General features: G+C 40.8%; 1 protein-coding gene across 1 annotated transcript in view; it reads right to left on the reverse strand.

Annotated features, from left to right (window-relative positions):
* Positions 1-23771, reverse strand: part of LAMA4 (laminin subunit alpha 4) — a 466993-nt gene that overhangs the window by 4528 nt on the left and 438694 nt on the right. Inside the window, exons 35-39 of the mRNA XM_085611379.1 lie at positions 14422-14577; positions 6701-6860; positions 5469-5599; positions 3595-3688; positions 2417-2536 (exon numbers count right to left, since the gene is read on the reverse strand). Coding sequence (XP_085467505.1) covers positions 2417-2536; positions 3595-3688; positions 5469-5599; positions 6701-6860; positions 14422-14577 — 661 coding nt within the window. The remainder of the gene's footprint in view (positions 1-2416; positions 2537-3594; positions 3689-5468; positions 5600-6700; positions 6861-14421; positions 14578-23771) is intronic.

Here is a 23771-nt window from a genome sequence, read left to right on the forward strand (position 1 = left end):
GCTTGCATAACTGACTTTCCCAAACATTTATGGAACTTAGTTATAAATAAAAAAAACTGAATCAGCCTGCACTTCATTAGCTATACAGACCCATTGAATTTTTCTGCTAAACAGATACTTAAATAAATGTTTAAATACGTTTATACTTTGACCGTACACCTTAGCATTACAGCTTGCTATTGAGTATTTCCCAAAAGACATACATTTTGTTTTTGAGGCACTGATTATCAGTTTTGTTTTTGACAGTGCAGTAGTCAGCAAAGACAAAGTGCTAGAGGTTTTTCCCCATTTGACAAAAAGTACAAAATTGCCATGAAAAAAACACAAGAAAGACATGCATTTAGCACCCACCTAATCAACATCATCTACCAATTTCAAAAGATGGGGGTTCAAAATGATCAAAGCTGGAGCCAGAAACCCCATTCATGCCTTACGGCTTGGTGAATGCCAAAATAATCTACTGATTCTTTGTTGACCTAAACGGGAACTCTAGCATTATTGTTTTTATGGACTTGCATCAAATGTTTTACCGAGCTGGAGCCAGGCCTTCAACTTTTAGACACATTCACTACATCCACTGAGCTCAAGGTGGGTGTTTATTTTTGATATTCAAATAACCAAAACCCACACAACATGGGAGTTTTCTTCACAGGGTATGTATGTCAATATTTACATTTTTCAGTTCATCACTGCTGGGTGTTCCATGGTGGTGATGGACAGAAGAAAAAACATCAGACTCTAGCCCTAAATAGGCTGTGTAGTGTGATAACTTACATTGGCAGCCAGCACTTTGCACGCCGTGAGAGTAAGCTTTCCATCACAGAGTCAATGGAAAGCTACCAGTCCACCCTACTCTAAATAGGAACAGTGGACGAGAATTTGGAGGAGAGGTATTCTGTCCACAAATCTGTCAATCAGGCCCTTTGTGATTAGAAGGTTTATGGTGGATGAGTGTTCAATAATTTTATTCTAATGTGCCCATAATTTCATTTGTTTTTAGCAAGAATTTCCCTAAGATGACATTCAGAAGGGACCATGGCTGGACATTTCCCAATCAGTTTAATTACCCTCCTATTAAACTGGTATCATTTGCTACTGTTGAGGTTTCTCTCTGGGAAGACTCTGGTTTCCAAAAGGGCCTTAAAAGGTCAACATAAGTATGGAGCACAAAGTAGCAAATCATGTTTCAAAGATCAGACATTTTCAGATGGGTGCCGGTGTTTTACTTGAGGACTAGTTCCTGGTCATTAAAGAGAATCACATAAAGTAACACCCCTCAAGGGTCACTGAAGAGGGGCAAGTACAGTCTGATCCATATTTATAAATGGATCTAAAATGCTGGGTCCAAATTGGTTCTGGGATATTGCTTGCACAGACAATTATTTCTGATACATGACTCATTGTTATAACCAGACTTACCCATTAAGTTGCAAGTGACATGACTGACTGATATTCAGAAGCTCAACGTTATTTGACAAAATGCAGGACTGTCCATCCCATCAGTGGTTTTAAAAATAATTAAACAGTTCTGTATATCCCTGAACACCACTGCGATTCTTCAAAGAACATAAATGCTAAGGTCACCTTCACCTTTTTTTCCCAGATGAAAATACACTAACCTAGAGGGACAGTGCATTTAGAATGGACAGCTTAGTATTTACTTTTCACACTATGTGCTTAATTTAGAGTTTGGCGGGTGGGTTACTCCGTCACGACGGATATCCCTTCCGCAATACTACAAGTACTATAAGATATATTAGAACATTGGAATGTTGAGAGCTGCATTGAAGACAATAGAGTGCTCCGGGTTTTAATGGCTGGTAGAAGCCGGGATCATTCCAATGATGTTGTTCACAGTTGTTGCTATGAACAAAGGCCTTATGGAGGCTGAGGGGATTTCAACCCCCTCAGTCTCTGTGAGGCCTTTGTTTTACAAATTAGAACATTCTGCCATCTAAGGGGTGGAATGTTGTAATAGCCTTAAAGCCCTCTGTAGCGGGCTCTCTCGGCGATTACCTGTCCGTTCCCTTGTTAACCCCTTCAGCGCGGCGCGGATTACCGCGCCGTGCTGAAGGTTCGTTACGTGGGCGGAGCCCTGACGGCGTGGTTCCGTCATACGCACAGCGCGACCGATGCGCATGACGGAACCGCTCCGTCATGCGCATCGAAAGGGTTAAAGGCCCTCTCCAAAACACTGGAGTGAGCCTTTAATGGACGGTAGAACCTGCTACATCTGGCTCTAAGGCTATAATGTACTTATATAACGCAAAGGGATATCCTTCACGTTGTGATAGAGTAACCCATCTGTCAAAACTCTAAATCAGACATTATATCTCCAACCCCATATCATTAAAGATACGAGCATATGCATAATCTCATGCTATTACAGTTCTGTGAAGTGTGGAAAAAAACCTACCCGGTACACCACCAACAAAAACAGGTGCCTTTAAGTCTTCTACTTTAGAATCCAGTGAAGCCACTGCCTGGTTTATTTCAGAGTCCACATCCAGCTGAAGCATTTTTGAGTTTCTGATAACTAAAATTCAATAAAAAACGTAAGATGAAAGTGGGTGTTGCATCATTTGCATGGGTGCATAAAAATGTGCAAATGAGAGAAGGGCTTTACTTGTTTCTCTGTCATATTCATGATGAAGGTGTTTAAACAGACACTAAAATGTGTAAGTCTGTTACTGGGTTGAAAGGGAGCCATTTATCAAATGCATCTATGTATGTATGTACTATATATAGGAGGAGTATATTAGTTACCCACACACTGAACAAAGACATATTCATTAAACTGTATTGATATTTGTATTTATTTAATTCCTTAGAAATGCTGTACAGATCTTGAAGTAACTGGCGACAGAGAAGATTAGTGGTACATGAGTAGAAAGGTGCAGTTGATGTTGCCTTGATGAAGTGTCGACAGTATATGACCTAATGAATATATTCATATGAGGAAGTTAGGAAAGTTCCCATTCTGCCACTGTAAAAGGTTTAGATGACTATAACAAGGTGGATGATTGGAAGACATATGGTTCTTAGTGGGGTTGTTTTTAAGGTTAAATTTGATAGCATTATTAAAGGTTTCAATCTTGTATCAAGTGGCTGGTGCAATGAGCCTACCATAACTGTGGAAATGGGCAGGAGCATTTGGTGTCTGTAAGGATGTGGAGGGTTTGATGGAGGTGTAGAGGTAGGGAGTTCAGGTGTGGATTGCCTATGTTACTTGAAGGCAGGAAATGTAGATGGCACTGTGAGATTATGTGGGTGGCCAAGTTGTAGATTTGTCCAGAGAATTGACAGACGTATGATGGAAATTGTTTGCAGTAGTTTCACATGCCTGTTGAGCACTCGGATACTTGGTTGTGCTGCATGACTAAAAAGGAGGGTTGGACTAATCTTGCAGATGTTAAGCGGGTTATACTGTGAACCTAATATGTGATAATGATGAAGGACGTTATTCCATGACCCTATCAAAGCACACATCGAAGGGAGCAGACAGAGAGGGATACACATACATAGGAAGCAGGCTGAGTGGGAAGGAACATGCACTGGCGGGTATGATAGAGGACAGAAGGGATTTTCACTTACCTGTTATTCTGTGCCACCTGCCATCACACAGACTCTGCCTAGGAGTTACAGTGGTGGCAAACTCCTTAGTTCCATCATAAACCATCACAATAACCTTAAAATTAAAAGAACAGATAATGTCAACAATTTTCCAGCAAAAGTCTTGGTGAAAACACAGCTTTATTCTAATGTTTAAGACTGAAGATATCAAGCCATTTTGCGGACCGTGCCAGTTGCCCCATTGCCCTGTTTGTTACTGCTAACATGGTACCAGGGTAGCTGTCAGGTGTCCGGCACTTCCTTTTTTTTAAGGCACAATCTCACCTTCCTTGTGCAAAAGAGGAGCAAGAATAAACTTCCCAGCCCTTGGGAGGGGTTGGCCTATTTGTGTAAAGGAAGATGTACTTTCCCATAAACAATAAAAATATGTAATGACATATAAAAAGTAGAAGTAGTGAGAGGAAAAGATTAACAATTTCAAAAAGAAACAAGTGTTTTTCTAAATTTCTCCAGGTGTTCTTAAACAGTATGAGGAACTATAGAAAACCACATCACTTTTACAAAAGTAGCATAGCTCAGCACTTCTTGCTCAATGCATAGGAGTTTAATTTTTCATACCTAGCTGAAAGAGTTTTGGTATCCCCAACACGACCTGGCTAGGTCCAGGGAGCGTAAACAGTAAAGAACCTTCTCTTTTTCATCTCTTCCTGGCCAGTGTAGAATGCCCGGCAGAGATCCGCAGATATGGATGGGCCTAAGGTGCCCATCTTATAGACAGTGCAGTATCAGCTTACTGAATGCTGCATTTCCGCAAATCACAGAATGTTTTGACTGTTGTTTGCACTCGATTTATGAGTGTGGAGGATCCTCGGATCTACAGCTAGTTGCAGATCCATAAGGCATGTGCACTGTAAACTGAGACCATGGGATCACACGTCCTGAAAAAAAAGAATAACACACTGCAACTGTGCATTGCCAAATGCCAAGCACAATGAGTCCTGCAGACCCCTGGCTGGGTTTTGTAGCCATTGCCTGCTGCTCACTGACAGGTTCAGATTGTTTGTGTGAGACAAAAAAACACCAGACCTGCATGAAGAAGGTATTTCGCACAGTCTTTGTCCATGCTTAGCGGGTTTGGAAGGAGTTGGTCTTCAGCCAGGCCCTTTCCGATATCTGACTTTGCATGGCTGTAAAACATGCACAGAGATGGGGCTTGTGGAGGACCTAGCCATTTGTCAGTGTACAATATCATAACATTTGTATTTGTAAAGCACACGTTCACTTAGAAGGGTATCTTGGCGCTGACTTACAAATGTTTATTGTTACCCAACTCAATGGTACTCATTTTATCGACTTTAGCGGGATGAAAGACTGAGTGGTCCCATCAGGAATTGAACCTGTGACCATGAGGTCAAACACAGGTGCCTACAGTGGATGCAATAGCCACTAAGCCACCAGACCGGGCTTTGTGCTGACAAGCTGCCGCACACAGCCAAATGTCATGTGCAGTTGGTTTGTTGGGACAGGGCCTGGGTGCAGGCCCAGCACTCAGTGCCATGTGCTGGTGGGACAGGAATTAGTGCATGGCCTTGCTATAGGACACCCCATGCACCCAGAGCCTAAAGTGAATAGCTGAAGCCCAGGCAAGCATCTGCATTTGGAGGTCCAGAGTGATTTTCACGGGCTAAGGTTAATTCAAGCATTTGATCCATCACTTGTTGTGTTGTGTTATTATTTTCCATAACGTTTAATATATATGTTTTAAATGTAACCCCTGGAGAGAACATTCTGCATTTAAAATCAAACTACGTGAGAATACTACATACATGAAACCACCCTTTCTTAATAGTGACATATCATGCTCAGACCCTAGAGTGCTCCATACAACTTCTTACCTTTCCGTGTGTCATATGTATATTCAAGTACTCCCCATTCACTCTCTGAACATGTACTAAAATTCCAGAAATGCTCCTTGGTCGTACTTCAAACTCAAGTTCAAACTCCAAGCCCAAGCTGAGGGAATCATCTGAGGGAGGAATGGATATAAATGTTATCAATAGTATCTATCAAAACATTTCAACACATGTACAACCAGATGGACTGACCATTACTTTTTTTCATACAAAAAATATTCTTCAACCTTGATTGGACATATTACCATACATGTTGAAGAATATGTTGGCTTGATTTTTTGTTTCTGACTGTGACCTATTACATAATATAAGAGAAGAGCACCAGAGGTACTAGGACACATGCAGGCTGTGACAGAGTTGTGAAGATTAAGTTGGTAGAACTAAGATCACATAGTCCTTGAGTGTGTTGAAACGTACCATCTAACAGGCGCAGATGTTTAAAGCGGAGCTAGAGCTGTCTGGTGGGCTTCATCAAGAAGGCTGAAGGGTTTTTCTCTGATATTCGATTAGGAAGTTACGACCTGTGTCATGATTCCTAACATGATCGGTGTTTGTTCTGTAAGATGTGTTGGTCTGCGTATTTCTGAAATTGTTTGGTAAATTGTTTTTGAAAGCTAGATACAGACTTTTTCTGGTAGTTTGAGTTGGACCTTTCATTAATAGCTGAGGCCTGGTGCTTCTGTTTAATTAATTACGTCTGTTGCCTTTTTGTTTTCAGAGGAATCACTAATATGGTAAAGTCTTCAAATGACATGGTTTACTGTGGAATGATTAGCAAGTGTAATGCCAAAAGTAGTATATTGTGCAAGAAGTAGTGGGAGTTCCCTGGTTTGCAATAGACAAATGCAATAATGAAGGAGGTCTTAGTTTTGAGTGCCTTCACACCTAGTCCAGTTTTATGTTAATGCTGAGCTCTTTAGTGCATGGTGCTTCTCTGGTATAAATATGGTTTTGGAGCCATATGTACGAACACATTTACCCATCGACACAGAATTGGTAAAACCCTTTGATACATCTGGCCCTCTGTGTCTTGATACAAATGAAAAAGGACAGGCAAAGTAGTCCTATTTATTAATGCAAGAATGTGGCAAGTTCTCCCCAATGCCTGAGAAAACCTACAACTACAAATTAAGGTAATAATTGCAAATTGTTTCTACAGGTCTCTAAAATAATACCACACAAAATGCAGCAACTCATTTAGTTTTATGCATTACCAAGAACCACATATCCTCCTCCTGTTGAAAAGTATGTTCCTGATTCTAGTGGACCTTCAAAGCATGGAGTGACACCGAAGGACTGAGAAGCAGCGATGACAGAGCGACCATTGAGCTTCAAGTTGCTCAGGCAGCCATTGAAACTGTTGACTGAGTTCTCCTGGAAAAAGAGAAGCGTCCATTGTAAGTAAAGGTGAAATCAATATTCCGGTTACATTGACATGTAAGTATCATCAACCCCATTTTGACTATAAAAAACATGCTGTGCTGTGTGTCCATCTTGTCACATAACTTTTCACCCCTTCGCTGCGGCGCGAATTCCGCTGGGGGGGTTTTGGGGTGAGCGCGGCGCCGCCATGCTCGTGACTGAACCACACCGTCATGAGTCACGGGCGAGCTGTGCTCATGACGGCATGGTTCTGTCACGACTACGCCCACTCTTCATTTCGCCCGCACAGGCGGGGAATTAGTGCCGCGTGGGCGGAGCGGCCGCAGCGTGACAGAATAACGCCGTCATGAGCACACGCCGCCCGTGGCTCATGACGGCGTGGTTCCGTCATGCGCACGCAAGGGGTTAATATTGCAAGTCTCCTATAGAAGAGGCATTTTGGGTTCATTCTTGGTTTTCCTAAAAATTTTCATGCTTTCTAACAACAGAATACTTTAAAAAGAAAATAGTTTTAGCCACAGTAAAACAATAAACGGAAACATGTTTTAGGGGCAGTTTGGCTAAGTACCACATTTCTGCCGTTGATCAAGGTAAGTTGTAAAGAAGAAAAGACAAGGAAGATTTGCACAAAAGAAAATCATGCTCCGGAGGTCCAGAAATAAACAAAATGTTGTCATCATTCATGTTTAATAATATCTTGGGCCCTATTTAGAGATTGGTGGATGGGATACTCTGTCAAAACATGGCGGATATACCATCTGCTGTCAGCTATAACATTTTTGTAATATGGTGGACGGGAAACAGCCTTTTAAACGCAACCGTTACAATGAATGCAATAAGTGTGCAGCGGTGGGTAGAAGGTGTGGGATTTATCTCCAACACCTTCCCTACTGTTGCACACACTGGAGTTGGAATAGAAAATGAATCTATTCCAACTTCCAGCACTACCTCGACAGAAAGTCGGGGTAAAGTTTTGCGTTACAACGGCATGCGATGTAATGGCATGCGTTGTAACGTCACATATTCATGGTGGACCGGACATCCTCCATGTTTGTGATGAAGTATCCTGTCTGCCAAACTCTAAATAAGGCTAATATTCATCTTAAGTGGACTAAGACATGGCAAGAACTCAGATATTGAGACCCTTGGTGGGCTAAGATAAACATCGCTCTATGCTCGAGTGGTGGAAGTGAGGAATTACATTTCACCTCCATCTGGGGTTACCTATAATGGCTGATATTATACCCGTCTGCTATCTCTGGCACAGAAAGGCTCCCTATCCTATGTGTAGATAGGCTCCACATTTTTTGGATGGATACCACCACCTTTTCAATTAAAAATATGAAATGTTGAGAAATCCTCCTGGAAAATTCTTTGTGGCCAACATATATTATTCTCAGATCTCAAATTGGTGGAAAAATACCCCGTTGGGCGAAACAAAACAAAGCACATGATTTGGTATTACAGCTCAGATGCAAATCTTATTTCCTGTGAGTTTTACCTGGCTGCGTATTGCAAGATTTGATCTTGACTGGATCCAGCCTGGTGCAAATTGACGGGGCAAAAAGCACATAAGGCCAGTTTGTGCACCTTAAAATGATAGATATCATGCTTTATTAAAGCGCAGTGTTTACTTGTTCCGAGGTGGGTAAAAGGGACTCAGGTGCAAAGTGCACAATCTATGTTTACCAGGTATGCAATTTGCAGCAAGAAGGCTACACTATTTTTTCATTAAAGTTTTCATGTAGTTGATGGAATTGTCTGAGGTCAGTGATCTCAAAGTTGAGTTTCTCTAAAATAGCGTCTCTCACTCAATCGTATCAGTTCCTCTCCTCCTATCCAAATATAATAAAGTTTCTAGTTAAATGTGAAAATACTAGGTGCAATTGAACATCAGTTTGATTCAGATTTTACAATCATTTCTGGTCTGGCTTGGCAACGCAGCTGTCTGCAAGACCTGTTGTTATTTCTTTAATATGTACATAGAGTGCAATCTGCACTGCCCGTAATGAATATTTCTATTTCACCTCATGCTCTCATTGTTTTGGTAAACAATTATACCTACTATAAAATATTAACTATTTTTAATCTAAAATGTGATTTAGGTAATCACATACACTATTATTCATGTCACATATGCATTGTATCCTTTTCTGTTATTTGTTCCCTGGCAGAAGGTATTTTTAATTGTTTTTCTTAGGATCAAGTGCAAGGCTGTTTGTAATATGGCCGTCTAGATAGGGGTGATGCCAATATGACCCAAATCTTGCAACAATAGCTGCGATCCTGCAAGACTTTGTATGTGACTGGGCGATCATCTTGGGTCATGCCATCTGATTCCCAAATAAGGCTTCTATGAGGTTATTGCATAGTAAGCATCGATATTTTGTACAGTGATTGCCAAGGATAAGTCCATTCATTGTTTACCAAACGCTGTCAAAAGTGGGATGCTTTGACAATGTTCACTACACAATGCTACTAAGTAACAGAAGGCCATTTTACTACATTAACCGAAGTGTGTTAGTGACAGTCATTTTGTTATGCCCGCTAACAAATCAAACTATAAGAGCTATCAATGTTCAAATTTGAAATATACCATTTATTTCATTGTCAGGGACAATATTTCATTTAGTTTTCGAAGAGGTTGAATATATTTTCACTGAATAATGGTTAAGGGCTCAATTTTAAATCTAATACGTGTACATATAGAGTATTTCACAAAATGGGTGCTTTTAGGTAAAATCCACAGTCACACAGACATAATTAAGATAGGCTTGTTTCAGACCATGACAAACTTCAAAATTAACTACTAATAATGAAATAGCATCTAACCTGCCATCTGCAGTGCAAATGGCTACATGGAAAGCTCACTTCCCTACAGTACATTAATGTATTTGTAGCTGCTCTCCTGGAAACCCACTGCCCCCCTAAGTTCTGCTTACACATCAGAGTAACCGAGGGCATTATCATGCTATACATGATCATGTTTCAGATTCACTAATCCATGAACACATCACAAGACTGCTTTCTATATTTTCAGATCACTTTGTCTCCGTATCTTTGTCAACTGAACTGTAGTGTGCTGGGCTAATGGCAACAAATAGGCAAAAGGGTGGTGGTCAGTTTGTTTTCCCAAAGGAATTCTTAAAAATGCATACTTAACAATACATTCATAGAGTGGCTTTCAGGTAGCTGTTCTCATCCATTGTTGTACTGTAGTGTCATTCACATTTTGCTTCAGTGCATAGAGAATGAGGCAATGTGGTCAGCCACTGGTTTCCTCCTGTGAGAGTGACAGCATTGTGCCAAAGCACAATGTAGTCATTCACAGAGTAAACGTTTGATTTATTATGTTTTTGCCTATAATGTTTTTCAAATTTCTTTAAGACGGTTGGACAGCTGCTGGCATGCTGCAACTGGGAGTCCGACGTGTCTAGTGCTATGCGAGAACTGAATGCATATTCAATTATTTCATTTTCCCAAAAGCACTTATAAATGTATTGTGACTTTGACATTCCCCTTGCAGAAATGCATTTTTGTACCAGTCACTCCCTCTTCTTTGGCCTTTCCTTTGCCTCTTCCCTGTTGACCCGCTTGTCCTAAAAAATGTAGGTGATCCTGGATTTGTAAATATGGAAGTGGGTGTTGTAGTATCTTGCGTATTATAAAGCATGGGACCCTTATGGTCCCTAAGGGACTCCCTAGTCTAGTGAGGTAAGTGATTCGGTGTGGTTGATCAAATTCATGACGCGTGATGCTTGACTTTAAGGTTACACTCTATCGTTGTTCCTCTGTTGTGCTAAGATGCTGGTCTTATCGTTAACCAAAATTATACTGCTGCTAAAAATTAGAGCAACTCGGCTCATGGGTAGTGTGATCGAGTACAATAATGGGATGTTGCATTAAAAGCATCGGCTAGATGTGGGTTATAAATGAAGAAAAATGTATATGAACGTCTCTTGTTCTGGATAAGCTGAAAGCAGTGATTAATAAAAAGAAGTTTAAAAAAAAGGTTACTCTCTAAAGAATAAAGACCTGTAATATCAAGTTCCATGTGTGGCGTAATTCATTTACATGCTACCAGGCTGGGGAGGATGCAACAGGTAGTGGAGAAAATCTTGTGCTAGGGCTGGGCTGTCCCTGATCATCAGAGCTGCATTAAAAATAGGAAAAATTGACAGCTCTGTTACATGGTTATGATTCCATGAATTAGAGCCATTAATATTGGTTGTTTGTTTGAGAATAATAGGCCGCCCTCAGGTATGAGTATGTAATTTCTTAGTTATAATTTGTGTTAACTTAATTTACTTTCTCAATTTTGCCTCCCAGATTTATTGAGTGGAAAGGATTAACTGTATGCTGAGGATTGTCTAAGGCTGGTTGTGCACTCTCAAATGTGTTACATTCACTGACCTTGTTTTCAATATGCTCAATTTCTGTATCTAGTTTCTTTAGGACCTGATCTAGAAAGTGCATTTGCGGTTGAAAACCCAACATTTTGCATAATGAGAGGTAAAGGGCTTTGTTCAATCTACAAACACCCTTTTATGAGTCAGAAAAGGTTTTTCTGAATCTTAAAAGGGCTCTCCAACCCTTTCCAAATTGTCATGAGGAGGGCCTATTTACAAGTTATAAAGGTATGTATCAATAGTTTATGACGACAATTGTGGTTGCAAGCCATTAATTAGTTACCGATCCCAGAGATGGGGTGGTAACTGATTTGCAAAGTAGAAGCTGAATGCTTGGACAGCTTCCCTTATGGAATCGTGTTGGGTGGTATTGGGAGGTAGGAAGCTTCTTCAGGACTGCATTTTCTTTTTTTACAATAATAGTGACTGTCCCTTTATTGTACATGGAGTGCATAGAAGTTGTTCCCCCCCTTTTGAGAATACAAATAGAAGAAAGGTGGTCTTCTGTGCCGTGGAGGACTGGATCCCTGAATTCACAGTCAATCACAGAAAGCTGGGAATTGCAACATGCCTGATAAGTTTATTATTAAGCAAGTCATTTTGCAGCTCTCTGTGAGTGGACAATTTGTAATGTATGGCCCTAGAAACACCCAGTACACAGAGCAAATTTTCCCTAGCTGAAGTTTTTCTGAATATTTATTTATGCATAAATATTGTGGGTTTATTGCTCACCTACAATCCCAGGGGAATAATGTCCATGTTAAGACACTCAATGTTTTGTGTTGTCCTTGTGCCACGCAAGGCAGGGCGATACATAACCTAGAATGAGATTTATCAAGTCGTGCAAGGCCACCTTGTATGCCCTTGCATGGCATGGTAAATCTGGCGTAAAGCAAACCAGTTCAAGTTACTGCCTTGCATTAGTCTGCCCTGGAAAGATGTTCCCTGGGTGGAGCATGGTTGTTCCCACACTTCCACTCATGGATTTTGCTGCAATCCCAGATTTACCATTAGTTGTAGACCCAGGAATGTGTCAAAAGGTTACACCTTCCAAGGGGAGGCTCAAAAAGGAGAAATATCTTTATTTCTCCTAGTTGATTTCTCTTTCTAAGTGTGCTGTATTATGCAGCACACTATGAAAATGTTCCTAAGGATTGTTTTTATGCAAGAAGGTCCCCTTACTTCAGAAAAATGATCCTGCTTATAATGCAGGCACACTTGTACCACGGTGCAAAGTTGTCTGCATTGACGCAAGGCAGCACATTGTGCACCAGTGCAAGGACAGGGCAGGAATGTGCCACATAATATTAAATATGACGTATTCTTGCCCTCTCCGTTTCATTCAGCACAGTGCAGCAGGGTGTCTTGCTGAGTTGCGTTGTGTAAAACCTTAATAAATTGTCCCTTCAGTGAGGAGTTTATTGTGTTACCCAGTACATACAGTTTTTAAATACTTATAAATCTGAAGACTAATTAGTTGTGTTGGTAATGTTGGTATTAACAATGTGACTCCACTGATAATCTTAGTAGTGTACTCTTCAGAATATGAAACAAACAATGTATGTACTGTTGGATTGCTGAGCTCCACAGAGTGGAACTTGGATAAAATTAATGCTTTGCCAATGTGACTTTGCCTCAATGAGGATCTCGACTCCGACATTTCTGTAGAGCATATTATTCACAAAATGTTGAGGCATCATGTTGACAAAGCTAGGCCATTGCTTTATGCCAGATTATAGTGGTTGTACTGAGTAATACATTAATGTCATACTTAAATTGTACATCTTCATTAAACCGCGGTACGATACAGTAGTTTTTTAATCACAAGATGTTTTCTATTACTTGACTTAATCTAAGATTCCCAGATTAAATGTATTAATGGTTGTGCATATTCTACAGATGTGATAGATATTCTGCTTTGTTTCATCATTGAAGTTTGCACTCATAGAGACACAACATGTAATGTACTGTGGGAGATTGGGTTGTTTGTTGATGAGGGGTGATATCTTCTCAAGCAACGTCCACAGTCCTTTTCAGGGTGAACCAAAAAAAGTCACCGTTAGTGAGACCCAATCAAGAAACACACAGTACTAGCCCCAGCACTGGTCCCAAAAAACAAAGAGGGCAAACAATGAATCGTTCACAATGTAAATATAGAGGCAAGGCAGCCAAGAATTCACAAGGAAGAGAATAGCATGATGAAATAATGATGAAAGATTGAGGCAAAAACAGGAAACATTTTCATATGTATGTGGCACACCCTTAGTGGACCTGTTAAGAAGGTGAATGTAGCCTAGAACACTATACTGCTTATTCAAGGTGAAAAAATGTAAATCCACACTTTTTTGTACCTGTGAAAATGGCAAGTTATTGGTATAGTCCCTTTTTCTTAAATGACAAGGACATGGATACCAATAATTATATCATAATAAAGTAATACAAAACCACTTAATGCCTCTTCACCACATATATTTTTCTGCTTGTGCTATTGCCTGTTTGATCGCTCTACTACGTGTCTCAACATGTGGAACAATAGTTGCCCTGCATAATCAGAGTTTTGGGGAATTTGCTTTGTAAAAGTAACATCAAGAATACAAAGCCTATTTCCATGTATAAGGCATCATTTAGAAAATTAAGTAAAATAAATAGATGAACTGATAACTAAGTACTTTAACAGAATTTGAATTCATGAAATATGTAAATCATGTATCCCCATATTTCTTACTAAATCAATGGATCTAAAACAAGTTGTCTTGTTCGAACATTTGACTTATGAGGATATATAAATGCTTGGCTAGTTGGCCAACAAATCATTAATTCCAGTTAGGGTTTAGAGTAATCACATTGAATATGTTTGTAGTGGATTTACAAGCAATGAGCGTCAGTGGAGCTGTTTTGCATTTTGGTCATTGTGAAACCACAACTCCATTTCACTCTCTGTGAGATTAGCGAATAGCCCTAAATGAAATGCCTTTGGAGTGATAAAGGTTTGCAGTTTTAATTTTCACATGGATAATATTATACTTAGAAAATTTGCTAAACATTAATTCTAACCATTGAAAAAAAGCCTGGAAAGTCCATAACAAACAGACTGAAGATGAAATATTCAGCTTCTACAGATTTAATAAAAGCTTCCGGCTTACCTGCACATGTTTTACAGCTTTTCCTAGAGCAACACCTCCCAAATAAATTGGGTCACTGACTTGCCAGGTAGGATCCACAGCATCAACACTTTCTTCCACCACTCGAAGACCATCAATAATCATTCGACCCTTGTTAGTTTCACGCACAAATATCACCTGCAAAGGGAAAAGTCACAGCAAAGAAAACACTGGTAAATATTTATCTGTCCTGTATTCAGTGCTTAATTTGAGCTGGTACTTTCCAGAGCTCAGCACCAGTGCTTAATCAACACCGGCACTTATAGTGCCAACTCGACCAAAAGGTATTCGAGCGCTTTTCATGAGGACCAGTTAAGGACACATTAAATTATGGTAGGCACGGGGAGATTAGATGCTTTGCCCAGAATCACAGAGTATAAGTGTGTCATTGTGTATATATATATGTTTTTTATGTCAATTTATGTTTGAAGGTCATGCCACTAAGCACTATTAGTCACTAAGTGTTTCATGTTACATTTCAGTTATTGTTGGTCAGTCCTGTGTAGTAGTAATATATAATTCTTGATTCAAATATAGTGAAAAGAAAATCACGTTGTGTCCTTCAAATTGATTTATATGTGTGTGTCTATATAACTGTTGTTAAAGGAATAATGGAACAGTTATCAAATGCATTTAGTGCTGTTTAAATTAAGTAGATTCCCAACAGAACCACTGTTTTGCTGCACAGAATCACAGAGGGGCAGATTCCGATCCTGTATTTTTTTTTCCCGAACGACTCGTATCCGTATTTTTTTACGTACAAGTCCCGTACAAACGGCGAAGTACGATTTGTACGTGAAAAATACATACGAATTGCCTCGGGAAAAGTCTACGAGACGTCCCCGGACAGTTTTACATACAAATCGTAAAACTGAAGTCCGAGCGCGCAAGTACGATCCGTACCACGCGTCCGAAAACACAAGCGCATGGAAAAGGCTCCGTATGGAGCGAACTTTGTACGAGCCCTACCCCGAGTACACTTGTGCCCGGAGTACGAGTCGTACGGCCCCCCCAGCCTCCCACCCCTCCCGCGTACGTCCGCACCGTACCCCCCACCCCCCCTATGTACGGACCGTACCCCCCACCCCCCCGTATGTACGTACCGTACCCCAGGCATACCCCCCACCCGCATATGTACGCACCGTATCCCAGGCGTACCCCCACCCACGTATGTACGCACCGTACCCCAGGCTTACCCCCCACCCGCGTAGGTACGCACTGTACCCCAGGCATACCCCAATCCTCACGTATGTACGGACCTTTATAACTGAATATTAAATTGTATACAATGTATTGATTGACTTGTGAATACGGGTGGGAAATAAAGCATGGGAAAGTAAATTAGGGGGTGGAAACATTGAACAATAAGCTTAAAGAAAAGTATTAAATTTAGCATGGTGTGATGATCATCTCCCCTTGCTTGTCCAATCAGAATTAGGCATTTCATGAACATTGAAACATTTGGGGGTAGTGTTACCATTAGAAGGGTATAATTGAGGTAGTTTAGTTAGTTGGATAGAGCTCATGCTGCAGAGCTGCTGAGAGACTGAGATGCTCTCCGAGAATTGAGCAAATCCTAAAGAAGATTCGAACTACAGAACCTAGAACCAAACTAAATAGAGAACATCGAGGAAGAATCGAGGAGGCACATAATAGAGAACATCGCGGAAGAATTGAGGAGGAAGATAGTGTCAGAGAGGGGTGCGACGCAGGCGTTGTATCTAGAAGAAGTCACCTTTCCTGTCTTGAATCCTGTCCTGAATCCCGTCCTGAAGGCTTCGGTCTCCTAACCTGTCCCAGGGGACCCTTTCCAGCTCCTAGGCCAAGGGGTTGGTTTCCACACCATCCTAGCTAAATATAACTCTGTGTAGTATGTCATTGTACTGCTCTCTCTGATTTTCTTCTTTCCAGCAACTGTCATTTCCTAATTTAGTTCAAAGTTTCTGAATAATCCGATTTTCCTTCCTTGAAAGAAAACAGTGTTTGAACTGTACTTTATGCTTCTGGTTTCATATGAAATTTATTATATAAACATTTAAACCTTCTCGAGTCTGTGGTCATTTAAAGGTAATTACTTGATGGTATTTACACCTAAACTGCTAACAGCTAGGTCCATTGATCAGAGGAAATTATATTTGGACAGAAGGAATGGTAAGAATTGGTGAGGTATATTTATCTCGCAGGCATTAACACACAAAATTGATCCGAGCGACGCTTACTAGCTTAAGTATGAATGGTTATGGGCCTAGGTGAGTATGTGGATAGTGTGTATAATTTAGCTGGTAACCCTCCGCTCCATCATCTATGATACATCTATTTATTCATTTAAAATGACTGTATTTATAACTTGCAAAGTGCACTAACATCCATAAGTTGTGAGGTGCGTAAAATAACTATGACAACTAAGAATATAGAAATTTCAGAAATTCTTATGAGAGCACATAAGTTTTAAGAGCTTGTCTAAACGCCAAGTGATTACTCAGGGCTCTAATGCTTGGGTGGCAATAACCAGTACTTTAGCTACACTGTAGTCGATGGAGGGTTTCCACAGTTCCTGTGCCCATAGGGAGTTGTTCCATCTTATGTATTTTATCACAAGAGTTCACCCTCAGTTCTGCTGGTCTATGTAAGCCTCTCCACATGCCTTTTTACCAGCCACGCAGCAGATCCACTGCCTTATCAACAAAACACATACTTTGGATTTGCAAGGCTCCTGTATGTAGCTAGGACATCTCATTCTCATTAGGAAAAACAGGGTGATATTGGCTGTGTGCCTGAATAAAGTAGTTGCCTGGTAAGGATGACATGGCAACTCTGGTCTAAGGCTTGTGCTTGACAACCCTTTTCCTACGTGGCTTGGCGGCTAGAGCAGCTGACTTTGAAGCTGGAGGACCAGGTTCGAGTCTGATGGGCAGCACAACATCCTATGATTCCCGAAAAATCACTTAGTTTCCCTGTGCCTAAAAATTAATGTGTCAATCTGCAATGCAACTGGTTCTTATGTCAAGCGCACTGATCCGTTCGGGTCAAGTTTGCGCTATATAAAACTGCAAAATAAAAAACATTTAAAACTTGCCACTGATGTCTGTCACATAGTGACAGTGGCTGGGTAAGGTGGCAAGCGAACCAACCACTCTATCCGAAATAGTTCAGAAGAGAGCCCAATGTAACAATCACACAATATTGGCGCCGGATCTCCAACACTTATGGCAAGTATCTATGATTACATTATCACGTGTTATACAATCTGCACCTCTCAGGAAACAAACATCTTTTTACACTACACAGGGCATATTGGCCTACCGAAAGGTTAACAAAGATAAACAAGCATGTGGTGAAAAGATGTCCAAAGTGCGGAGAAATTGATGCTAACAATATTCATATGTTCCGGAAGTGCCCTACATTACAACAATTACGGTCCAGTGTGGGTAAGGTAATAATGAAGAACTAGGACAAGACAGAGGAAAGCGTGGATATAACTTTTGGGGGAATTATAATTTATAATGAGGGCCCACTCCACTTGAAAAATAAACAAAAGATTCTACTGTTTGTACTAATCCTACTTGCAAGGCGTGAGATTTGCATAAAATGGATTCTTGCAAATCCCCCAACATTAAATGAATGGTTGACTTGACATCGGTTTGTAAGATCAAAAAGTTAGACCAGAGTAGAGAGGGAAAAAAGGGGATGAAATTCTGGGAGATATGAGATAAAAATAACCCCTAGGACAGAAAGAAGAGGCAAGGCAGGAAGGGAAGTCCAATGATTACTTACAGTGCATAAAATGAATTCCGGGTCCGGCACTGTTGGAGAACCACGAGTGACTCTCCCTATGAATATGGAGATTATAAGACAGAACTCTACCTCAAAAATAAGAAGGTTTCCTACACTCCAAAAGAGGAGAGAAAGACCCTGGCCGGTAAAGCTTCGTAATAAGGGTCCCTTGTCTTCCTATATCTCATCTTTTGCACAGATGAGGACAAAAATATATATATATGTATATATATATATATATATATATATATATATATATATATATATTTGCAGAATGTATTCACATTGACAGCTCTTTGTGCTAGCATTATCATATTCCTATGACAGTATGCACGCAACCAATGTTGTTAGGTAATATAGTACCTGAAGAGGTTCATCTCATTAGTAAGGCAGTATACCATATAAACCATAAGGTACGCAATAAGGAAGAAATCACTTCCAGGGGGTGATCAACCACACGTCTAAGGTTCTTTCTTCATATGGCATTACCTGGTTGTGGTCTTCCCTCCCCAAAATGCTCCAAATCGTTCCTAGTTCTCTTGTTGTTTTAGATGTTACCTTCTATTGGGCTTGTTTCCTGGCCTTCCAAAGGCAAGATTTATTTTCTCTAGGTACCTCCCTGCAAGTAATCATAGCCTAGCAAAATTATTTTCAGCTTATTCAATGATTGTCATTAAAGGACTGATGTTGGTGGATCAGACACGATCACTGAATTTTGAGAAAGGTTATTCCTTTCTTTTTTTAATAAGCAGGGCTTAGCATATTTAGTTCTGGAGCAAGTGATGTGGGCATGTGCACATTAGCAGACTATATCTTGGGTCTCTGACATTTGTGAAAATGAAACAATCAGTAGTTGCATGGTCTGTGCCTCAGATTCACAGAGAAAGTCGGTAAGTGTCCATCGAGATTGCATAGCAGGCAGTGGCAGGTGGGCATTTAGGGACCTGTGCCACAGTCATGCAGCATGCGATCAAGTTACTAGTATTCACTGTGCTGTCCACATGCAGGTGAACATCCTAAACTCCGCAACGTGAGAAGGTGCAGCTAGTGCGTTCAGTGTACATAAGGCCTAATGAGCCTGATACATTTCAGAGGCAGTGGTGATAGTAGTGTGGATGGTTATATGCCAATACGCTTCAAGGATGAGATTGACCCAGAGGAAGCAGGACAAGAGGAAATGAGAATCTTCTTCTTTATGGGATTCATTACTTCGCCTTCCAGTAAAGGTGCACAAAAAGAGAAATGGGGTGAAACATAGCTGGCTTGCTGGAACTGCTCCACTCCTAGAGCGGTAAATCTGAGATGTTGCACAACAAATATGTTTTCCATCCTAGCTAGAAGGAAAGAAACAGCAGTGGCACAGGTAGTTCTGGTTTCTTCTTCCTTTTCACCAACAGGTAGTTCTACTGCTTCACAGCAAAAAAATACTCCTTGGGATGCAGTCAAGGAAACATACTTTCAAGAGAACCTTTGCCTTCAATCTTGCGCCATATCACAAACAGTTTATGATTTTCTGACCCTAGGCCTGCTGAGGCTGGTTTTTTCCTTCATCAGACCCTTGAGGTTGTCATTTTCCAAGAATAAACTGGGTATGAGTGCTTTGTGTCTCACGTCTCATGTGAAATGGAGAACTTATACATGACTCAATCCAGGTCTGTTCTTTTGTCTAACAATAGCTGATCACCTTCTAGAAGCAAATAACCATTTGTAATTTTGGAGGGTCAAATGTGTTCTTGAAATTCTCTTCCTCCCAACCCGCATGGATTATTGCAACAGCCTATAGTCTTGTCTCCCCAGTACATCATTCTCACGACTCCAATAAGTTCAAAGTCATGCAACTTGCCTGTTTTCTGACCACACCACTCTGGCCTTAACATCCCTGCACTGGCTCCCAATAATAAAAAAAGAGGGCCCTTCTTAACAGTTTACATTTTATCCAGGATGCTTAATGGCAACCAACTACCATGCAAAACTTTTTGTCCTTTACCAAAGGAACGTAAAACTCAAGTCTGCCAACAGGTGTTTACATCAAACCAACCATTTGGCTATAGTAGATATAGTGATTGCTTTATCCCCCACCGTTAATAATCCATCACAGTCTTCTATACCGATCGATCACCCGGAGCTCTATCCCCTCAAAAATGCCGCCTGACACACATTCACCCCCCTCTAGGAAAGTGACATTCACTACTTGCTCACATTGCTGAAACCATTGAATCACTTCATTGCCCCTATACCTCTGTCTATCTTTAAGGAGATCAAACTGTCTATCCTCCTTAAAAGGACTAAGATCGTAAATGCCTCTCTCCTCCAGGGCACCATACCTGATTGTCTAAAAGTAGGACAGGTAACCCCCATCCTGAAAAAACAACGGCAGACTGGGACACATAAACAATTTCCATTCACTCTCCAACATTCCCACTCTGGTGAAGCTTATTGAGAAATGTGTACAAATCCAACTCTGCAATCACATAGATCAGTACCAACTCCTAGACCAATACCAGTCTGGTTTCCGATAAGACCACAGCACAGAAACAGTGCTCACTCAAATAGTGGATGATGTCCTATCAATGCTGGATTAGAATGATGTGTGTCTTCTCATACTCCTTGACTTATCTTCAGCATTTGACACTTTGAAACAGATCAACCTTCTAAACCTACTTGAAAGAAGGATGGGTTTATCAGGGACCATCCTCCAATGGTCCTCCAGAACAGAACCCAAAGAATCAAGGTCAACAACTCTCTGTCAAAGCCCTCTATGGTCACCTTGGGAGTCCTACAGGGATCCCTCCCATTCTCTTCAACTTATTCATGGAACCTTTATCAGACTCCTTAGCATCCTCCAACATTCATTACCACATTTATGCTGATGGCATACAACTGTGTCTGAAAATCTCTTCTCCTGATGACTTCAATACCCTCAACATTATTCTACAGAATACTCAGAACTGGCTTGCGCTAAACCATCTCAAACTTAATACCATCAAAACGGAATTACACCTCATTACCCTACCCAAACACAATCTGAAGATCCACCTTTGTATGAAATATTTAACTACTCTTAATTGTACTCCTCACTATGTAGACTCTGCGAGATCTCTGCAAATTATACTAGACAAACATCTGCTCAGCAATGCCACCAAAGGAGAAAATTATCAGATGAGCATTCTAAGGGAACCCTTCCTCCCCCAGGATGATCTTAAATCGGTGGTCCAAGCCCTTTTAATCCCGGGGCTTGATTACGGAAGTGCCACGCCCAGTGGCCTGTCCAGATGTAAACTGGCCCATTACAGGATTCCCTTAACCCTGCGGCCAGACTCATTACCGGAACAAAAAGAAACAATCACATCTCCTCTGACCTGAAATCCCTAAACTGGCTCCCGTATGAAGCACAAATTCATCTAAAAATCATTTGCATGACCCATAAAGCAATACATTTCAACACCCCAAGATACCTTGCAAAAAAGCTGGAACTATTGGGCAGATGTAGGACGTAGCGTAGCAAAAGCTCCATGCTGCACAAACCAGATTATCCACAAGAAGAAAACGTGCAACAGAGCTTTCTCAGGCATCGCACAGAAAATCTGGAATTCTCTTCCAAAGGAAATCTATCTGATTCACTCTATCGCCCCCCTTCAAATCAGAAGTGAAATAATTCCTGATGTCTAAATGCTTAGACTAAAAGTCGGCACCATACTATATATCGATCGAATTTACCTCTTGAACTCTTATTTTGTTGATCACAATCACCTTCGTCTGGTCTACTAAAGAGATCGCGCTCCTAGATTTGATACTCTCTATGTTTATATTTTATGTTGTAAATTCACTTTATTACTGTCTTTTACTGATGTATCCACTCCCCTTGTAAAGCACTCAGATACCCTCACGGGTCTTGTTTGCACTATAAAATACTTTATATATAATTATCCACATCCATGGCTCTTCCAAGCCTCTTCATCTGAAATTAGACAATTACTATTTCATATTCAGAAGGTATTTAATGACTCCTCTATTCAACCTGGCATTTACGTAATCATATCCTCTTAACAAGAGTCGTGCACAGCTATTTCCTATGTCTTGCCCAGTCAGAAACCTAAGACAATGCCACTACATCCAAGCTACACCCGAATAAATAGCCTGAATCAGGGTGAAACCGGTCTTGGGTTACTTGTGTTCTGGTTCAGAGAGGACTTGGCCTGGCAGTTTGTGCTGAACTCTTCATATGGGATCCGGATAAAGACTGATTTGCATATGGCTGGGTCCAAACTATGGTGGCATGGTGGGAAAAAGAAAGATGGGTTGGAATGCTAGCTCGAGCAATTACCAGTAACTAGATCCAATACAAACATTCCTCCCATCACCTTTTGTGTGTTTGTTATAAAGCCTAGAGTGGCAAAGTGTATGCCCAAATGTGGGTTCCATGCCCACTGTGCCACTCAAGCTACACCCGACTGAGGAGCTCCAATCAGGTGAAAACCAACCTTGGGCTGCTTATGTTCTGATTAAGGGAGGACCTGACCAAACAGTTCGGGATAGATTGTTCCGATTGGAGCAGGATCGAGGCTGATTTGCTTATGGCTAGGTCGAAATTGAGCTGGCACCCTGGGCAAAAGAATGTTGGGCTGGAATGCTATCCTGAGCAAATACCAGTGATTAGACGTATTGCAAGTGTTCCTCCCAAAACCTTTTGTGTGTTTCAGCTAACTTTTTTGTCCCAGTAGATGAATATTTTTTGGTTCTACTCTATTTGGAGATCTTATGTTGGATGGATAGAGTACTTATGTTTTTTTTAATAGAATTTTAGAAGCCTAGGCTTTCCTTCCCCTTTTATGGTCAATTCTGCAATTAATCGAACTCTATGAGTTTGCGTTCACATGTTTCAGCCCTGGATGACACAAAAACATTAACAGGACCAGGGCAGGCCCAGAGACAATCTGTATGGCCTCAAATATTCCTTAGTATGACCCACCACTAAAAGATCAGTATTCTTGATGAAGCTGCTAATGTCACAGAAGTACTGGTAGGAAGATGCCTAAAGTTCTTTCAAGGGTTTTGTAGGTACCGTTTACAGACTGATATACTTTGCTGATCATAAGTCTGGTATACGACATTGAGTTATCCTTACATCCTCTATAAGTTATGATGCCATGGCTTCGCTCACTGCAGATGATGATGGACCTTGTGACCTTTTCTAGTATGCAAGTTAAGTGATTGGGTTTTTAATGTCAGGGCTTTTCTCAAGAGCCAACAGTGATGGTGCAGTAACCTCGACCTCCCTTCATTCCTCAAATATACAACAGACATTGGGTCCATGACAAAACTTTATGTACAGCTAAAGCTATTGATACATTTTCCTTGTGTTTTTTTGTCCTTCAGCTCTGTCATATGAGGTTGCCACCATTCTTTCTGTCACTCTTTTTCTTCTGTAGAGGGCAATCTGACAGCCCACTGAAAGGATGTCATGGATATGGAGTATTTAGCAGCTGCTATTTTGCCCGCACTCATCATCTTTCTAGGCCTCAGGTTCCTTCTTTCCATTTGTCAATGGTTGTCTCACA

The sequence above is a fragment of the Triturus cristatus genome, chromosome 6 (genome assembly GCF_964204655.1).
Source record: "Triturus cristatus chromosome 6, aTriCri1.1, whole genome shotgun sequence".
NCBI lineage: Eukaryota > Metazoa > Chordata > Amphibia > Caudata > Salamandridae > Triturus > Triturus cristatus.